Below are 21,253 nucleotides of genomic sequence, written 5' to 3' on the forward strand. Positions count from 1 at the left end.
CCACCATTTCATTACAGTGACAGCCTAGGCGGCAATATAAGGCCCCACCGCCCAGACTTGGTCGCCCAGGCGCGGTGGGGTTGCGCCTAGGCCTTTGACAACTAAGGAGTAGGCCCTGAAAATTACATGGTTTACCCATATTTGAGAATTCTTTTTGGAAACTGCTTTTACCTTTTGTATTTCTAGCAAAAAATCGTTGGATCACAAGCTTGTGAGCATCCTTTCAGAATAATTTTGCAATCAAATTCTGGAACTTGCATGATTGCATTAGTTTTATTTTCTTGAAGATTTTGTACTGCTCTCAAATGTTTGTGCACTTGCTGCAAAAAAAATGACAGTGTTCTGCTCTTGAATCAGTCTTGGTGAGGAACATGTCGGTTATCATCGTATTGATTTTCCTGCCTTAAAGCTTAGTGTTGTTGGAGGTCGCCCATTTTCCTGCGGTGGTGATGTCATCTTTCGGCATGGACTTATTTCTGCAAGGTTGGTGGATACACATAAATGACCATCAGTTTTAATTAAAGGAACTGTGGAAGCTACATCTCCTATTATTATACTTCCTCCAATTCATAGTCTGTGTGCATTTAACATTTCTTTCACGAATTACTTTATTGGTTTTCTTCTAGTTCTCTATCAATTATTGAAGTTGAGTTTTGTATTACATTTATAACCTCAGCACAAGTGTGAAACAGTTCTGGAGATTCACAAATGGTGAAGCAGGTAATCAAATTGTTAAAAGAGATATTGTGAAGTGTACTCTTGCATTTGTACAACCACTATCTTTTCCAGCTCCATGTTTGTGGGTGAGGAATCCCTTTGGTTAGATGTCAAGATTTCTTTTTCTACAAGGTTGGGAAGGACTATGGAGTAACTAGTTGAATATTCTGAGAAGGATCTGTCATCAAATAGAGCGGATCCCAATGCACTCCAAAAAGAACTCCAAGTGTTGAAACATAATGCATTTGAACAAGACCATAACAACAAAGGTGAAGCACATTGAATATGAATGGATATCTTCATTAATAAAGTACACAAATAAAATACAAACATAAATTCCTCACTACATAACTCTCAAAAGACACATGAAATACCTAATACTACCCATCACTCTCTCAAAGTATAAAATGACTCACCCACCCATATATATATATATATATATATATATATATATATATATATATATATATATATATATATATATATATATATATATATATATATATATATATATAGGCAAAAGAGTAGAAAAGGGAGATATTAAAGGAGGAGAGAGAGGCTTTCTAGCCGTTGAAAGCTAGTCCAACAACTAGAATTCTAGCCGTTGGACTGGCCTCCAACAACTAGACATAGTCAACCAAGGTTGACTAAGGCCCAATCCTAGTCAACTTAGGTTGACCAAATATATAATATATATATTCATTATATATTATATATATATATTAACATATGTACATACACACACACACACATATATATATATATATATATAAATACATTCATCTTAACACCCCCCTCAAACTTGCACTGACTCACTGTAAGTTTGTAATTACCAGGGTTACCGGAAGCGCCTAGCTAAAAGGGGAAGCACGCTTCGGAAGCGCGAAACGTCGCGCTTCCGAAGCGTGGGGGGGAAGCGTCCCCCTTTTTTGGGAAGCGCGCTTCCCTTTAATGGGGGACGCGTTTTCCTTTAATGGGGGACGCGCTTCCCTTTAATGGGAAGCGCACTTCCCATCACGCTTCCCCTGTTTTTTTTCAATTTTTTTGTATTTTGTATTTTTTATTTTTATTTTTTTCGCTTCCCCCTCGCTTCTGAGACGCTTCCTGGGTCGCTTCCGAGACGCTTCCCGAATCGGTCCTAAGTGGTCCCACCCTTCCCCGCTTCCTAAAATTTTGAAAGTGCCTCGCTTCCCGCTTCCTCAACTGGCAACCATGGTAATTACTATAAGAAAAAATCCATTACATAACAAATTCTTCATCAAGTTTTTCCATTTGGTGCTTCTTTAAAGGAGGCTTTGGCTCTTCAATAATATGCTCCAATATACCAAGAATCTTTAGGATCTTCAATATCATCATTTCTTAAGAAAAACCTGACAAGAGCATTCTAACAAGAAATAGTTATATATATATATATATATATATATATATATATATATATTATGGAGAGAGGATGACCAACCACACAAAAATACAATATATAGGAAATCTTAATAAGACAATTTGCCATTTTTCAAAAAAAGATCATTAATTTTGAGAGAACATAATTTTTTTTCAAAGATAGATTTATAAATCATTAATGACTTTAAACATTTCTAAAAAAAGATCTTCATTCTAGTAAACACATATATTTATCATATTTATGCATAGTAGACCTGAAATATGAGTTTTTTCAACATTCATTAATACCATAAAGAAATAACTCACAAAAGAGTTCAAATTCCAAAACATTTTAGACAACGAAAGATACAAGAAATGATTTCCATCATTTGATTAAGAGAAGTCAAACACACAGAAGCAATATCAGTTATGCAACTAAAAAGGTTACGTAAGGACCAATTTTAGGAGAACAATAAAAATCTTTTAAGAGCATATGCTTAGAAACATGTAAAAATACAAAAAAAGGGATCCCAACGAGGATCTACACAAATACAATAGGAGTGCACAAGCACCAATTTTACCAAAAAGTAATACAAAGTGAGAACAATATCAAGAGCAATCAGATGCACACAATAGCCACTATGGGCATACACATAAGAGAATTCACTAATGAAATCCTTAGAAAAGCATGTAATAAAGTATGCAAAATAAAAAAAAAGTGCAAAAGCACATACAAGTCCAAGCGTGGACAATACAAAGGCACAATACAAGTACAAAAGTGCATAAGCACAAGTCCACTATAGGACAATACAAAGAGCCAACAAAGGGCAACACTTGCAAATAAAAAAATATATTGAATATATGCTTAAAAAAGCATAAACTTATGCAAATTATCTAGGACAATCAATCATGAAATAACTCATGCAACTAATGCATTATGCAAAATGCATGAAAATATTTCAACAACCATTTCTCATAAAAGAACAAATGAGTTCAGAAATATTACGAAGAAATTAAAAAATATCATGTCATAATGAATGAATTTTGTAAATTAAAACACTAGTTTGACCTTTACAAGCAATCACCTCACTAGACCTCAAATCCTCAAAAATCAAGTGTATCAACGACTAGAACAAGAGCATAAACATAATGCCACCAAATAGCCAAAGACACTCACGAAGTTGTGTAGAAATATCTCTTGTTTATATATAATGACACTCAAAACAAGTGTATCAGCGACTAAAACAAGGGCACAATCATAATGCCAACAATGAGCTAAAAATACACACGAATGTGTGTGTAAAGAATTCTTGTTTACATATAATGATACTCAAAACAAGTTTATCAACGACTAAAACAAGAGTATAATCATAATGCTAACAATGGGCTAAAAACATACACGAAGGTATAAATAAACATCTCTTGTCTACGTATAATGACACTAAAAAAACAATTATATCAACAACTAGATCAAGAGTATAATCACAATGCCAATGATGATCTAAAAACACACATAAATATGTGAACAGACTTCTCTTATCTATATATAATGACACTTAGATAAGAGGCATAACAAGAAAAAGACCCTCAAGGTAAGAAAACTTGTAATGAAAAAATACTAATATTATCAATAAGAATATCAATTTTAACAATCTTTCGAAACACCATGGTTTCAAAAAAGATAATCATCACAGATAAACAAAATTATAAGCATCCATAATAATAACAATTGGAGATCAAACAACTGTCAATTAGAGTCAAATCATAAGTTGACAATCTAAACTGACATAAAATAAGGTACACACAACTCACCCCAACAAACATCTCTGATTCAAGAATAACAAGTACAAGATAAATGATGCATCATATAAAAATCTGTGATGGACAAAGTCAATTCCATAAGAAGGCAATAAATACTCATGGAAATCAATTTCTAAATAGGTGAGTTCATATCAAATAACTGATTTGAAAAAACAAGTTTCAAATCAAATTCAATAAAGGTAAATGAAAACCTTAGCATGAATATAGTGCAATCATGATGCAATTATATGCGATACATGATGTCTCATGATCATTTTTCACAAATTTGAACAAACAAACAATCAACAAGGATCATGCACAATTTAAGCAATCAACATAGAGAAGATGAAAATTTTGGATTACCTTTCATAAATTCGCCAATCAAAGGACACATGCATCAAGGTACAAAGATCCAATAAAAAAAAGACAAGAATAATAGTCTTAAGAAGCTTAATCTAAATCATAAGTCTACTATGAGACAATGAAGGCACATATGTAGCGATTCATGAAATCTTTCATATACATGTTTAATACATAATTTTCTCTAATCACGAACTCACATATATCATACAAGAAATTTTGCAATAAGTATAAAAACTCTAAGAATCTTGATATAAAATATCAAAGAAATAAACCACTAAGAGTTGCAAGAGGGCACAAGTACCCAAGTCAATAAATCATTAATGAGCATAAACACATAGTCATTAAAGCCTCAATAACAAAGATTTTTCAAAATTAAGTTTTAACATGAAAGGAAACAAGGTTTCTCGAAGATGTTCACCAAATCAACAAAGTGAACACTCAAAGAGCTCCACCAAAGCACCAAAAGAACGTACACAAGCCATAAGATGGGCTCAAACACTAAATCCACCCAAGGTGATTAATACAACAATAAAAATTAATATTTTATTGATGATAGAATAATCCAAGAAGCATATGATACGTGATATAAGTATTTTTCAAGAGATCATAAAGGCCTCTAGGGATATACATGAAAACCACTAAAAGTATATACCAAAGAGGGCATAATAAATTAATTTATAATTAACAAGTATGCAACAAATCAAAAGCCTTCAATCAAGAACAAAAGTATCCACCAAAGCTCTAAATGGACAAACACGACAAGTGTCTAAGGACACACTAACAAAGCCCACGAAAAGGTATACACAAGTAGGCTAAATTACAAAAATATTTTATTCATTCATCAAAGTGCAAGAAACATGAAGAACACGTAATCATGATTTTAAAATCCTTAAGAAATCATAATTTTTAACATGCTTTGATAAAACAAAAGTACTAGTACACTCAAAATGTACTTTGAATCAACATGCTCACTCAAGAGCCAATAAAATAATAATATATTTAAAAAGAAATTTAAAAGAAGGCTTTAATTTCAATTAATTTGAAAAACACGCCTAATTTTTCAGCATAAAATACCAAAAAATCAATTTTTGAAATTTGATCATAGACACTTCACCAAATATAAAACACATACCGGAATGTGAGATCATCAAGTCCAAGCCATACATCAATTAAGAGTTTTCTTTAGAAGAATAAATACAAACAACATACCAAGGCGAAGATGCCAAGCTCCGATACCATGTCATCAAATAGCACGGATCTTGATGCACTTCAAAAAGAGATCCAAGTGTTGAAACATAATGCATTTGAACAAGACCATAACAACAAAGGTGAAACACATTGAATATGAATGGATATCTTCATTAATAAAGAACGTGAATAAAATACAAAAAAAAATACATTATTTTCTCACTACATAACTCTCAAAATATACATGAAATACCTAATACTATCCATCACTCTTTCAAGCTACAAAAGGACTCACACACCCATATATATAGGCAAAAAAGTAGAAGAGGGAGAGATTAAAGGAGGAGAGAAAGGCTTTCTAGCCGTTGGACTAGCCTCCAACGGCTAGACATAGTCAACCAAGGTTTACTAAGGCCCAATCCTATTCAACCTAGGTTGACCAAATATATAATATATATTCATTATATATATTATATATAATATATATGAGGATATATATTATATATATTCACATATGTACATACATATATACGGATATACATATAAAAGTACATTCATCTTAACAGGAGCAAGGCTACTTTTAAAGTGTTCCCTATGTGGGCTACATTTGGCCTCAGTTGTGTGCATTTTACATTTCTTTCATGAATTACTTTATCGGTGTTCTTCTAGTTCTCTATAAATTGAATTGAAGCCGAGTTTTGTAGCACAAGTGTGAAACAGTTGTTCTGAATATTCATGAGTGATTGGGGTAGGTAATCAAAATGTTACAAGTAAATCTATATTGTAAAGTGTTAATCCTCTTGCACTTGTACAAACACTGTCTTTTCCAGCTCCATGTTTATATATGAGGTATCCCTTTTGTTAGATGTCAAGATTTCTTTTCTACAATGTTGGGAAGGACTATGGAGCAACTAGTTGGATATTCTGGTCTGTCACAATGACATGGGTAAAAAGACACGAGGCAATGGGACACGACACAAGGGCAAGTTGAAGAATCCCTGTGATATAGATTCTGGGAAGGGTCAAGGCTACTTTGAAAATGTTCATATGTGGGCTACATTTGGCCTGTCTTCTTGGGTTGTCAACTTCTATTAATAGTCTTTTTACATTACTTTTTTTGTGAGTGCTGTGAATCATCATCATTCTTTTGAATCTACATGGCAATGTGATGACGGTTGCTTTTACCAATCTAGATGGCGTCATCTTCTTGGGGTCATTAAAATTAAGAAATAGGCTGCAAAACTTTACGCCAAAACCCCAGAACTCCGATGATATCACATAGCAAACTTGGCCAACAATCTGGAAGCTCAATGCTTTCTTTTTCTGAAGTTCCTGGACCAAGCACGTCTAGTAGCATTTTCTCCTTTGAAGCATATTGACTTATTTTTCCTTTATTGTTGCCTCACAAATTGCTGTTGGATGATAGGATTCTTTTGTGTATACTGTTTTTTGCCTTCACTTTATTTTCTATGCAGCACAGAGCCATTGAAAGTTTTTAATTTCACACGCTTTTCAGATACAGGGTGCATGATATGAATGAAAGTGCGAAAAAGATCTGTCAAGCAGCAGCAGGAGCTCCTGAGGGACACTCCATCATATTTCTTGCACATAATGGACCTACAGATAAGTCGGTTTTGTGTTGATATGATGGCACATTCCCAGTTTTTGTTACTGGATGTTATCGATGTTGGAGATATTCTGACAAAAATTATTCATTATTATGCAGGTCTGGGCTCTAAAATAAATGATATCTGTGGAAGAGATTGGGTAATTGAGGGAGGGGACCATGGAGATCCAGGTTAGTGTTCTTTGTTCTGCAGCATCGGTTTGTGTGTTTCATTAGAATACCCATCTGCAACTTTTTCCTGTTGCGCAGATCTAGCACAGGCTATATCCAACTTGAAAAAAGGCCACAAGTTATCTATTCCATTGGTTGTATTTGGTCATATGCATAAACAGTTGGCATATAGAAGAGGTCTTAGGAAAATGGTTGTTCATGGGACTGATGACATTATTTATCTTAATGGAGCTGTCGTTCCAAGAGTGAAAAAGTTGATTGATACGCAAGGGCCCAGCACCTCTAATTCTGCAAAAGGCAGTAGCGCTCTTACTGTACCTAAATGTAGGGGAAGTGTGCGCGAATTTCTGGTTGTTGAAATGTTGGATGGGAAGTTGGTAAGAGCAGCAGAATCATGGGTTTCAGTTGCTGGAGAGGCCACTAAACTAGAAGAGGAACATGTTCTATATGATCGAGTTGGTAAGATCTGCAGAATCATGGGTTTCAGTTGCTGGAGAGGCCACTAAACTAGAAGAGGAACATGTTCTATATGATCGAGTGCAAGATCTTACTCCATGAAACACATCCAATTCTTAGATGTATATGCCTCGATGTTTCCAAGACCTGACCTTGGTATTTCCAAATCAAACTACCGCCATGGATGAGGTATCCAAATTGGTCATGTAAAAATGAAAGACATTGCAAAACATGTACTGGTATAATAGTAAAGTGCTTCAATAGCTTCCTCCCTTTCCCATCGATACGTGACTTTTTCTGCCCATACACAGTACTACAGATGACAAGAGTACTGTCACCAAGGAACGATACACTAGCAAGGTTACTAGGTTCTTATGACTACAAAAATAAAAAATAAAAAGCTTATAATAAAAATAACATAACAACAAAGACCTCTCTTAAGTAGGAAACAAATAGAATAGAACCCATCAACACAAAAATATTATAACATATTGAGAGGATTAAATATTTTTTTATATTTAAGGAATAATCAAATATTTTGCTTATTTAAGAAAAAAGAAGAATATCTATAAGTCTTATGAAATACTAAAATATTTAAATATTTGGCTTTATATATAATATATATGTGTATTAAATTATAAAGGTTTCAATAATATATATATATATATATATATATATATATATATATATATATATATATATATATATATAATACATGTTCATCATTAATTTTTGATAAATTAAATAAAAAACCTTGACTCACCCTAGTCACCGAGTTAGGTTTGGCCAATCCGATACCAAGTTCGGAGAATGCCAACAATGCTTCCTTAGATACTGTCTGATTTGGAATCTCTCTCTCTCTCTCTCTACACACACAATTGTTCATTCAAGTGATGATCTAATTGTGGTTAAACTAATTACATAAAGAGATTATCAAAAGCAAAAGTTTCGTTCTTATCCAGGTAAAGGGCAGGACCAACCCGCAGCGTCCCCAACACCGTTTTTTTATTTCAATAAAGAAAAAGCAACCAAAGCTACTAACACGGTTTTTTTTTTTCTCTTGAAAGAAAAAAAAGCAAGCTACTAACACTAACCTATAGAGCATCGGTGGCTCTAGCACCCTTATCTTTCAAGAAGCCAACGGCAAGGTCATGCCCTTGCATGTGCATAGCTCTAGGCCTCAACCAAGAGGCTCTACGTTCAGTTCCACACAGAGAATGGCCCATGGCCTATCACCGCCATCATCCAGAAACAAAATAAACAACTGAACCAGACAGATGAGGTTAAGATGCTTCCTAGCAACTCGTGAAAAGGAGAGAGAGAGAGAGAGAGAGTCTACCTCACAGTAATGATGTTGATGTAGTTTATGATGTTTTTCCAGTTCATGATTGCCATCCTGCCATTTACCAGATGAAAATTGCTGCCCCATTTGTCCCATTTTCTTTCTATGGCTCTTTTGGGTATTGCCTTGGGGAAGAATCATGGATAGGCTGATAAGAGTCCAACAGGGCAATACCAGACTGGCACCTGCATAATGGGTCTGAGTGCTACCGGGTCTGCCCACTTGGACCTGGCCCACTGTTGGTGCATCAATCCCATTTTAGACTATTAGATTGGATGGACTCAGATCCAGTTGGCTTGTCAGATGATGGGTATCCAGGTAATGTTTTTTGAAGGTTGATCTGGACTTGAGCTGTTTAAGCATAGATTGGTACAAATTTGCTAAAGCCAGCTTAATGGGAGTCCCGTTTTAGGCAAAGTGTGTGCCCAACAAAAACTTGTTCTCTACAAAACCAATGACGACCTAGTAATGCTCAAGTTGCTTTCCCCATCTATCATAAGGAGTCAGGGACTCGACAGGAGTTCGAGACACAAATAATCAGCATATTAGTAAATAAAAATCTATTTATTATTGAAATATCATTTAAAACATTAAATATTACTAAAATGTTGTTGAACGTGTCCCCTAAACACGGGACCCTAAATGACGTGTCCCTGTGAAAATAGTTCCCCATCCCTGCACAGATTTTAATTTTGTGGAATTCATTTTCAGTTTTCTCAAATAGGTCCATCATTATAAAAGACAAAAAGGACTCCACAAACTCATGTCAATTGAATGGGGCTCTGTCAAATCCTAGTTGTTGGGTTTGGTATGGCCTGTAGAGTCTGTAGACTCTGATAGACTTTGCACTTAACCTACTTACAGTCATGGTCCCGAATCTACTGCCAGCATTTGTATTCAAACTTTGTAAAAGAAAAAGTTGGGAGGGAAAAGAAAAGAAAGCGACATCTCCAATGTGAAGATGCAAGTAAAACCAGTGACCACCTCATTATATTTTATCTTATGTTCAGTGAGACATCAGGACCAGTCTATTGGGCTATGCGTTTATGATGATAAATTTCTGGACTCATTATGTCAACCTAGTATCATTTCTGGTACCCCTTGGTGCAGAGAGATGAGCACAGCAATCCTCTTTGTATTTTGGAACAGTAAGAAATGCCCCTATCAAGCAAGCCTTTTACTGTGCACACTATCATTGTGGGCTGAAACTGAGTTAAAACTTTGTTTTTTGTGTCATATTCACGAGTTGATTCAATGATGAGTTCCCTTAGGACCACACGACATGATTTCCATCCTCCACTTTTAGTTTTAGGCCCAAATGACCAATCCCAAGGATCAAGACTTACCTAACTGTCATTGGGCACTAGGCTTAGGTCTAGGGGTAGGCATCGGGCCGGGCCTGCCTGGCCCGACCCAGTTATAATCAGGCTCGGGCTGTCCCCTTTAGGTCGGGTCTGTCGAGCTTTCTGCATTTTGCACATGGGTCGGCCCATTTCGGGCCTGATTAAGCAATCGGGCAGGGCCCAGCCTGACCCAAAATGGGCTGGGTACTTGACAGCCAGTCGGGCACCTGGCCTAGTGGTCAACCCTGCATAGGTCCATTAGCAGTTTGGCTATTTCTAAGCTCTTCTAGTGACACGCTGACTTGCATTTGATGCTAGATTGAATTTATCACCCATTTGTAAGCTTGAATCATAATGGACTTTGATTCAGCTTAGACTTGGTTGATTCATAAGCAAATCAACCTTGACTCTGATCAAGTTTTAGTGCAATGGGGTCTCACTAGGATAGCTTAAGGAAGAGACCTGACTGATAATATAGATGTAGATAAGCTGGTTCGGATTGAATTTGGATATAAGCAATTACGGTGTAATCGAATCTGAACCTGGAACTTAACATCCACTTACTGGACCCGGATTTTAACACATTCTTACCCGGAACAGTCCAAACGTATTGGCATACTTGGATCTTTACTAGATTTGGTTTTATAAATTCTTAACAATGTAATGTTTCGTCACTTTACATTGAAAGATCATGGCTTGAAACTCACGAGTGGCATCCCTTACTACAAAGGTCGAAGCAAGGTGTACTCGGTGGGCAAGGAGGATCTCAAGGGTTTTTACCAATACCAACTGAAGGCCTGTCATTGTATGGTCGATAATTAGCTTTTTTTTTTCCTGGTCTGGCTCCAAAAACCCAAAGAAAAAGAACTCTTACTGGATAACAGAATGAGATGTTCCATATTCATATCCTCTCTCAAGTGAAAAACAACAACAAATTGACATGATGCCATTAGATTCATTGGAAGCAATTGGATCCAACCAAAATCGAGCATCACCTGAAACCCTAAAAAACACTTTCAGTGAAGTTTTCACTGCCCCCGAGTCTTTAAGGCGTACCCTCTTAGTAGATATCTTCCACCTGGTTAGGATCCGAGGATGCGTACTGATTGCGATTCCTCTTTTTTTCAAGCTTTATTGGTTGAGTCATCCTCAACCTAAGACCTATTTACTATTAATATATTTTTTCTTAAAAAAACCTAAAAAAATAAATTGTGTTAAATCCCATGTATTATAAGGGGCACAGTCATTACAAGTTTACAACCAGTCCAGTTGGTACCTTCAAAAAAGCTCAACAACAACAAAAGGTAATTCACAGGACATGATTTCGATGCAAACCCCATGCTTAAAGACACCAAAGTATGGATAAAGTAGACATGGAATTCCAAAAGGCTCAAACTAACCAAATAGAGTTTGACCATGTCTCTAGTTTTATAGATAAAGAGGTCATCCAAAATATTTAAAGGGTGTTTGTTAGAAAGGTGTGTTGGCACCTCCCGTCATTTACTTCCATTCCAACCGTACCCCGAGGGGAAGAAATATTGCAATCTCAGGTGATAGATTGAAATGTCTGAATATGCAACAGCCTCTGACTAAATCTAGACCGTTAGTTCCTTCCTCCCTGGGATCTGGGTACCTTAAACCATTTAATACCACTTCCATTTTCTTATTACCTGGTATCTTTTGTCTTTAAATTAGAGATAATCTCTGCCACCATGTTAGTTCTGGGTCTAATTCCCACCACCCTTTTGTTCCGTTGGTGAGAAGTTGCCACTTGGATCTAATTCATGTGGTTCATAATGATGGGTTTTTCTCTTCTTCTTTGTTAAGGAAAGAAATAGGGAGAGAGAGAGAGAGAGTTGGAATGAGTGTGGATTTTTTATGGGAAATGTAACATCTAATGTGGCTGCAAGATTTGCATTCTTCCCACCAGACCCACCAAGCTATGATGTTTATAGCAATGAAGGGAAGCTGTTTCTCAGTGGGGTGCCTCCTGATAAGAACATGAATGTGCATTTGCTGGACACAAAGGGTGGCAATAAGATTGCTGCCGTGTTTTGGAGGCACCCGTTTGCCAGGTTCACCATTTTGTACTCACATGGAAATGCAGCTGATCTTGGTCAGATGATGGAGCTCTTTGTGGAGCTCAGATCTCACCTGCGTGTTAACATTATGAGGTATGGATAATGTAACAGTTCTGTTTGTTAGCTTACCGGATAACAATCACAGGAAATTAACAAAACCCCAATTCCACTATATTCACCATAAACACATCAGGCTACAACATGGAATAAAAGTACTTAAAAAATGAAATAAGAATCAATCAAATCTCACCAAAAAGTCGAAACCAATCAAAAGATATCCAAAATTTTATCCAAGGGTCCAAAGGTACAATTTACAGAACCAACAGAATGGTGGTATAGAAGAATTCTAAACAGAATGAAGGGCATGGCAAGGAGAAGATTAACAAATGAGGTTAGATCAAATCACTAGAGATAAAAATTAATCAATTCAAAGGAGACAAGATTTAAAAGAGAGAGAGAGAGAGGAGGGGCGGGGAGGGGGCAATAAACAAGGATTCCATATGGGTATCCACCATGACTAATAGAAATAATAAAAGGACAAAAAATAACCAAACCAAAATACACAAAGTGCAAAACATCTGTTTCCTTTTTTTTATTGACTATGCATATTCCTCTTCTTTTTCTTCTGCAGTTATGATTATTCAGGGTATGGAGCTTCTTCTGGTAAGGTAATAACAAATTTGCATTCACAAGTTCTGTTATTTTGTATATTATTTATTTGTCAATTTTCTTTCAGCGCAGGAGAATCGTTGTAAAAGTTGACAATATAAATGCACGAGAAAAAATGAAGGGTCCTGTCTAGCTAAATCCTATCAGATGACCTCATTCCCCCAAAACATAAAAAGAAAAAAAAAAGAAATAAACCCGTAGCTAATTTAAAGATCGTTTATTAGATGTTTATTTGAGGGATTTGCCATAGAAAAATGCAAATACCTGCTGTTTTTGTTATCAAAAAGCTGTAATGTGTTAAGATTTGTATTGTTGCCCATTCTGAAGTTATTTCCATCTTCCCTGCTTCTGATTAATAGGCAACTGAGTGCAATACTTACTATGATATAGAAGCTGTTTACCAGTGTTTGAAAAGGGAGTATGAAATAAAGCAGGAGGATATTATCCTCTATGGGCAGTCCGTTGGGAGTGGACCAACATTACACTTAGCTTCGCGTTTACTAAAACTAAGAGCTGTAGTTCTACATAGTGCAATACTATCAGGCATTCGCGTGCTTTATCCTGTCAAGATGACCTTCTGGTTTGATATTTTCAAGGTAACTACAGGTTGTGTTACATGCAGATCTATTTTATGTTCTAAATTTACAATGCAGTCCTTAGGGTGAACTTTTTGTTTTGTTCTGCAGAACATCGACAAAATTAGGCATGTCAACTGTCCGGTTCTTGTAATACATGTAAGCCTCCTGGATACTTGAGAAATCTTCATCCCTTTAGAGCATTTTATTAGCTATTTCACTCTAAGTATTTAAAGCTCACAATTTTTTCAGAGAGCATTTCTAATTGTGAATATTGACATACCTAGAATGTAAGGATGATGCACAGTTTCCATATTCGTTTGTTATAGTATCTATAGTTCCATTCCATATTCATTTGTTGCACTCGCACCATGGGTATCTATAGTTCCATTATTTTCTATCACTACTTCTTCATAACCAATAGTAGAAGCAAGTTGGCCCTTGTAGCCAAGGCCCAAAACTTATCGTTGCATAGAATCAGCTGGTAACTTTTGGCCTCTGCCTGGCTGATTCCATACAAGATTTTGGCACTCGCAGTTTGGAGAACAGTATTTTCTTAGACTTGAGCACCTTAAACAGGCTAGTTCTTTTCTACTATTGCGTGTGCTCAGTGTAACCTAACCCATTGGATTTCTCATGAAATCATGCGAGATTAGGTCTTCATGTCATGTTAGATGTCTTGAACAGATTACTAAATGGGACCAACTTGCCACATCATCATGGGAGTCCTTGAAGGATAGAGTCTCTAAATCCATATGCGATGGGTTATATTTTTATTTAAGAATGCTGTCTCTAGTATAGCTGGATTTATTTGGGAAAATGATGGTTTGTTGTAGCAAAGGGTGGTATTTTCAACAGTTAAGGTGAATAATTTATAATTCAAGGTGAATACATTACAAGCCTTCAACGCAGAGATTGGAAAGATCAAGGTGCAGATATCTATTTATGGTGTAAATCAAAGAAAGCATGCTTCAAGTTTTTGATGTTAACTCTTGATCTGGAATGCCTTTGAGTTAGTCGTATTTGTTAGATTTAGTCTCTCTGTCTTATTCTATGTAGTCTTCGTTGTTGTAAGGGATCCATTTGATTCTGTTATATAATTTCTCTGAAAAAGTCCCATGCTCAACTATTCTACAGAAATCCTCTGGGCACTTGTTTAGTTGGCTAATACTCATCTTCTGTTACAGTCAAAGGTGGATCTTTGCTTCCCAAGTAAAATAATTTTTGCTATAAAAGTTATGTGCCTTTTCCATGTTGATCATATTGTTCCGAAGCTCTTGGTCTTCCCTTTTCCATATTTCTCACATGCATGTGCTACATGTGGTACTATGCTTCTAGCTAACTGAAACTATTCTGACCTCACCCTTAGATAAAATTCAACCGGTTCTGTTTGAAGTTCTTATTATACTTCAGCTGGTCTTCTTTGAAGTTCTTTCTTTTAATTATGTTTGTCATTGTCCTTTTAGCTGTAATAGATTGTTATATAACTATATACTGGCACTAGGCCTTGTGGGAAGGATGCACAATACAAGTGTTACTGTTTGATCTTTGAAGCCTTAATTGTCTTGAACTATTTGAGAAGGATGCACAGCGAAGTCTCTTCTTGGATGTGCATATCAATTCAGTGTTTTTTATTGTAAATGTGTTTTGCTAGCACAAGGTACTTCAGTCTCAAAATGATAAACAGTTGATTGACATGAGTGCTGGACCATAGCATGTCTAATAGAAAACCAAAAAATACACCCTCACATATGAAGTTGTTGAGGGTTTGATAAGAGGTGGTTGAGATTTATTTGTCAACTGGTCAAGGTCATGTATGTGGTAGCAAAAGTGAGGGTGGTGTTCATAGTAGTGGTACTACCGATGGCAGAGGTAGCACAGGTGGGAAGTTGCATGGTTGTTTGTGGTGGTAGTGCAGCACTTCTAGTAATGATGCCAGTGGTGAAACTGGTGCAACAGTGGTGGTCATAGTGATGGTAAGGTGGATACACCAAGGATGCTAGTGGCTGTGTGGTGATAATAGGGCAGCAAACATTCTATCTGCAGGGGTGCTGGTCAGCTGGTTAACATGTGGGTTTTTATGAAATCTTATAAATAATGTGCTGGCTCAGTATGACTTAAAGCTTAAACGTGCTTGGTCCAAGATCTAAAACTTAAAACACACACACACACACACACATGGATACAATGGGCATTTTGAGGTGCTCACTGCTCATGTTACATAGCATGCATTATGTTAAATTTGGAGGCTAATAAAAGAGGTTACTTTGAGATCAATATGTTCGAGCTCTTCTGATACTGTGGTATACATCTAGATGAAATTTGGCTTTTCAAATATCTATTATGTTCTCTCCCTTCTCGTAATATAGTGAAGCAATGGGACCTAGCTATCTAGCCTGTTGGTGCAAAAGGAATGGATACTATTTTGGATGGTGATTTTCATTTCGTATTAACTTTTGCTATTAGAAGCATATGCTAATAGAGAAAAGTTCTAATAGTTTCTGTCAATCATGCCTTCATTCATGGTGTGGCGTCAGTTTAGGTCCTGGTACTGAAATAACAAATGCGATCAGTTAGAAATCCTTTATGCCTGCAATTGCTCATTGGGAATAACAAGTTCTTGTTACCAACTTCAATTTTGTCATCTGCCTTATGGAACTGTGGAAGTTCCTTACAGTTTGTATGATATGGAAACCAAATGCACATTATGGCCAGAATAACATGCAAGAATACTTCTTCAAGCATGTAATATCTTCTTGAAATTGCCACAGGGAACTCAAGATGAAATAGTTGACTTTTCTCATGGAAAGCGTCTCTGGGAGCTTTCCAAGGAAAAGTATGAACCTTTGTGGATAGAGGGCGGTGGGCACTGCAATCTGGAGACCTATGCTGAGTATATCAGGCACTTGCGGAAGTTCATACATGCAATGGAGAAACTTTCACTTGTGAAGCAGTCTAATAAGCTAACTCCACATATCCAGAGCTTCACTGAAGCAAAACATAACAGATGTTTGAGTTTTGGCAGGAGATGATGGGGTTAACAATTCTGGAAGCCATAAAGAAGCTGATCTATATCCAGGCTGGGATGATCCAATGTACCATATCTGCATGGTAGGTTCCCTTCAAAATGATTGATATCCCCTCTGAACAGAAGATGGGGATGCAGCTTCCTAGTCTTTGTCTGTAAGCCTAGCAATCAACTGTTAGCCATATTGTAGTACACTTAACATCTGTAGATGCTTTTGTTTACACCTTTCAATGCCCATGAGACTGTCAAAGCGCCTGTATGTTACTTCTCAATCTGTTTAACAGTGTTAATGTTATGGGCATTGCAAATTGTTATTGCCTGTTCATGTGGGCCGTGAGATGGGATGCAGACTTGATCCCGTTGACCACTATTTGAAAGCTATGAAAGTCTAATGCATACATAATGGTGTCAATCTCAGCCTTTCTCTATTGGCTGATTTTCTATTTTGATCCTTTTTGTACTCGAAATCTATTTTTCCTTGGTGACTGCATAGAAACTAGCTTGCAGTTTTCCGTTTGTAACAATTGAAGGCTTGCAGGAATAGCAGTGTCAGTTTGTTTCAGTCAAACCTAAATCCAAAAAGTAAGGGGAGATGGGTGATCACTTCTTTTACTTGAGGGTTCTAATAATTTATGACGAAACTTATATTCTGATTCAGTTAAGGATAGGCTGGAGTCTCTAATACAAGAATAGGATAAAAAGAAAAGTTTGCCACTTTTCCTCTGTAGTGCCTTAGACATTTGGGAATGGTGATCTTTGCGAAGTCTGGTTTTCTTGTTTATTTATTACTCCAACGGACGTTTCCTCTTGGACATGTTCCATTATTTATAGACCTTTTATGTTACAATTGTTGCAGAAGGGGTGGCTTGGCATCCATATAAATCATAGTCACAAATATAGGTGATATTTTGAAAATATGGCTATAATATCACTATAAATTCATAAAACGGTATTAAAGGCAAAATATCATGATATTTGAAAATGTCAGAAATTTATATATATTGTGATATTATTGCGATAATATCACTATAACATCACATTATTATCAATTACTTCTTACTTTTTTACTTGTTTTCTATATCTTAAGTACATTTTCTTCTTTCTTTTATATTTTTTACTTATTTCTTTGATTACATGTGTATTTTATTATTTAAACATGTTATTTTCTTACTTATTTATGCTATTTTTTATATTTTTTAAACTTTTTAAGCCAAGTTTTTCCAAGATTTATCAACTAAACCTATTTTTAAAACTTTTTAAGCCCAAAGTTTTTTCCGAAATTTATCAACTAAACCTATATTATCACAAGAAATTGCCTTGCCGAGATAATTTGTGACTGATATAAATATAAAATGGTGATAGTTTAGGCCCTATATTGAAGTAGCGAATCATGGTATTTTTGTTAGTTGAAGTTAAGATACTACAAAATGTAAAAAGGTGACCGATTAATAACGTTGCATTTTCTGTCGAAATTGTCAAGACACCCAGGCTTGTGGCCAAGATGCAGGCTCTCTCTCTACCCACGTGTCAACCCTACTCCATACTTCATAGTAGGATGCATCATTCAGGTCGTAGTTTTTTTTCTTTGGTATTTTCTGTTGTGTTCCATCATTAGATGTGGGTGTGGACCCCTTCGAGGCACTCTTCTTAATCGCCATATTATAAAAAAAAAAAACAGAATTTTTTACAATAACAAAATGAAAAATATAGGTAAATGGTGGACTACATAGACAATACATAAGCTATTGAAAAAGCATTGCAAGAAATAAACAAAATAGCCTATTGACAATGAAAAATTTCAAATCATTATAAAAAAACAAACAAACAAATTGTGTTTCCTAATCATGTTTATAATACAAGATACACAACATATAAACAATCAAACCAGAGAGAAGAAGCATACAAATCATTAAGGAACTAGTTAGACAAATGAACACTCACACAAATGATTTCATCAATAAAAAATATATAATAAGCTATTGAATATGAAAAGGTAACTTGAAAACCATGCAATTCGTTTATAAAATAACTAACTCAGGCTAATGTTTCAAACAAATAATTGATTGAAGCCTTTATTTCAAACAAATAATTGCTTCAACTTTTAAACATGTGCTGATAAAAGAACTCATCGTCGATGATTATGAAAAGCTCAACGATGAACTGCCATTGATGACTTACCGAAATTAGTCACGGGTAATAGTGACCAAAAATTGTTGTCCGGAGGGAAACACATTGGGAACCACTAGTTGGGGATCACAAAAAAACCCTAGTTTATGCAAAAATAGTTTGGGTTGCAGGCAATCATTTTTTAAGCAAATGAAGGGTCACATTTAATGATCGTACAATACTCCACAAAAAGGAAAAAAAATTTATTTTATTCATCCCCAATATTTATGATATTTCTAAAAATCCATAAATTTATCAAAAAATCTTCATATAAAAAACATATTCACAATAACCTTGTTTGCGAAGTTAGTACTTTATTTGCGATAACCGTTTTGAAATGTGAACTTCATGAAATTTACAATGTATTATATGCACATATTGTCATATATATTTGTGAATCTCTTTGATGATCAATTACTTAAAGGAGATTCACACAGATATATGCAAACTTCATATTATATATGCAAATTTAGTATAATATTTGCAAAGTTTCTATAAGTCTCAGTTACAGAAAGTTCATGAATTTGGTTATGCGAACTTCGTTCTAGATATGCAAATTTAGTGAAATATTTATAAAGTTACTACAAGTTTCAGTTATAAGAAGTTCACAAATTCAATTATGCAAACTTCATGTTATATATGCAAATTTAATAGAATATTTGCAAACTTACGACATGTTTCAGTTACGAAAAGTTCACAGATTCAGTTATGCGAACTTCGTGCTATATATGTGAATTTAATGAAATATTTATAAAGTTTCGACAGGTTTTCGTTACAAGAAATTTGCAAATTAGGTGATGCAAACATTGTGAGGTGTGTAGAAAAAAACATGTGAATATATCTTTTAATGAGAGTTTGCAGTCCTCGGAGTGCGTATCAATATATCATGCAAACTTTAAGAAGTCATTAACCTATGGAACAAATATCAACAATATTAGGAAAATATTGTGATTTTATTGCAATAATAACACATTCTAATGTATTTTAATATTATATATGCTAATAATTTCTTGAATATGAACCCCAACACACACACACATAGTTTCTATTGGTATTAATGGATATACCGTATTGTGTTGGAAACTGGCCCATGTTGCTCAAAGCCATGAGACATTAGATTATTGGATCCTATCTCAACCAAATACTGATTTGTCTTGAAATACTATATTTGGAGTTTCAACAATTCATTAATGATCTTAACTATCTTTACAAAAGTGATTTTAAGTGCATATCTTAAGAGTATTTCACAAGGTTTCTTAAGAAAATGTTTTCGAGTGGTTGGTCTGTTAACATTCTTGTCGCCTCAATTGGTTACTTCGTTATCAAGGACTAAAAAGTTGGAGGACAATGAAACCAACTTTGTAACACAAAGTTTCACACTTTAGTTGCTTTTCCTTTTTTCTCTTTAAGAGTGTCATTGTCTGGTTTTTTTCTCTTATTCATTCATCCAGCATGGAAGTTGTGATCATGTAGACCTTGAACATAGATCACTTTTTTTCATGGACGGGAAACCACCATCGGAATCAGAGACCTAGTTGTGCTGGCTAAGCCAGGTGTACTTATGATCACTGTTTCGATGGAGTAAACCCGTGGCACACCCCTTGCCCCCAGGGAGTCGCCAAGCTTCGGTTAAGCAGCTGAGCAAGGGCTTATCTCTTGCCCTCTCATTAATGCAAGGAGCTGACGCTCATGGGAATGGAACCCGGATCACCCTAGTGGCCAAGGCCCCCCTCCACTGCGGCGAATCCCTTGAGGCAACATAGAACACTTAGAAAAGAGAAAATAAAAGTGGACCCACAACAGCTCATTGGAAGTGTAAGAGTGGCATATCAAGAGTCTTAAACAAAGTAGCCTACAAGGATTCCATTAATTTGGTTAGGGCGACCTGTGGCGGGACTTTGAAACTGATGAGGGCATCCGTTGCCACAAGCTCAAAGCTGGGCTAACTCTATGGTGGCCAGGGGTGATCTCAATGGTTTTACCAATTGGAGCACTGCCAATGCACTGTTGATGATGGAGGGTCTTCCCTTGGTCTAGCAGAAAAAAGACCCTTATTTTTGTCAAAAAATATTGGAAAATATTGACATGTATAAAAACATAAATAATATAGAAAATACTGCAAAAACATGCTTTTTACTGTGTTAATATTGTAATATCTCTTAAAAAGCTGGATTTGTTTAAATTAATAAATGCTATTTTTACTTAAAATAATTATATTTTCACTGTTTTGGGTAAATATATATATATATAGGGGCTGATGCAAGCTTTGAATCTCAATATGGATCGTGGACTCATTGACTGAGATCCATGGTCCATCTATTTTAAGATAAATAAGTAAGAATAATAATAG

General features: G+C 35.5%; 2 protein-coding genes across 3 annotated transcripts in view; both read left to right on the forward strand.

Moving 5' to 3' along the window:
• Positions 1–7,960, forward strand: part of LOC149841944 (uncharacterized) — a 49,982-nt gene extending 42,022 nt beyond the window's left edge. For both annotated transcript variants that reach the window (XM_089998793.1, XM_089998794.1), the window contains 4 exons: positions 358–483; positions 6,962–7,065; positions 7,169–7,243; positions 7,322–7,960. In XM_089998793.1, coding sequence (XP_089854919.1) covers positions 358–483; positions 6,962–7,065; positions 7,169–7,243; positions 7,322–7,749 — 733 coding nt within the window. In that variant the 3' untranslated portion in view covers positions 7,750–7,960. The remainder of the gene's footprint in view (positions 1–357; positions 484–6,961; positions 7,066–7,168; positions 7,244–7,321) is intronic.
• A 4,288-nt stretch (positions 7,961–12,248) lies between these two features.
• On the forward strand, positions 12,249–17,127 carry LOC149841945 (uncharacterized). The gene is made up of 5 exons (XM_090001223.1): positions 12,249–12,558; positions 13,097–13,133; positions 13,494–13,730; positions 13,821–13,868; positions 16,481–17,127. The coding sequence occupies exons 1-5, from the start codon at positions 12,263–12,265 to the stop codon at positions 16,739–16,741; spliced, it is 879 nt and encodes a 292-aa protein (XP_089857349.1). The 5' UTR covers positions 12,249–12,262; the 3' UTR covers positions 16,742–17,127.
• Positions 17,128–21,253: the final 4,126 nt, after the last annotated feature.

This window comes from Nuphar pumila, chromosome 3 (genome assembly GCF_984573655.1).
Source record: "Nuphar pumila chromosome 3, dmNupPumi1.hap1.1, whole genome shotgun sequence".
NCBI lineage: Eukaryota > Viridiplantae > Streptophyta > Magnoliopsida > Nymphaeales > Nymphaeaceae > Nuphar > Nuphar pumila.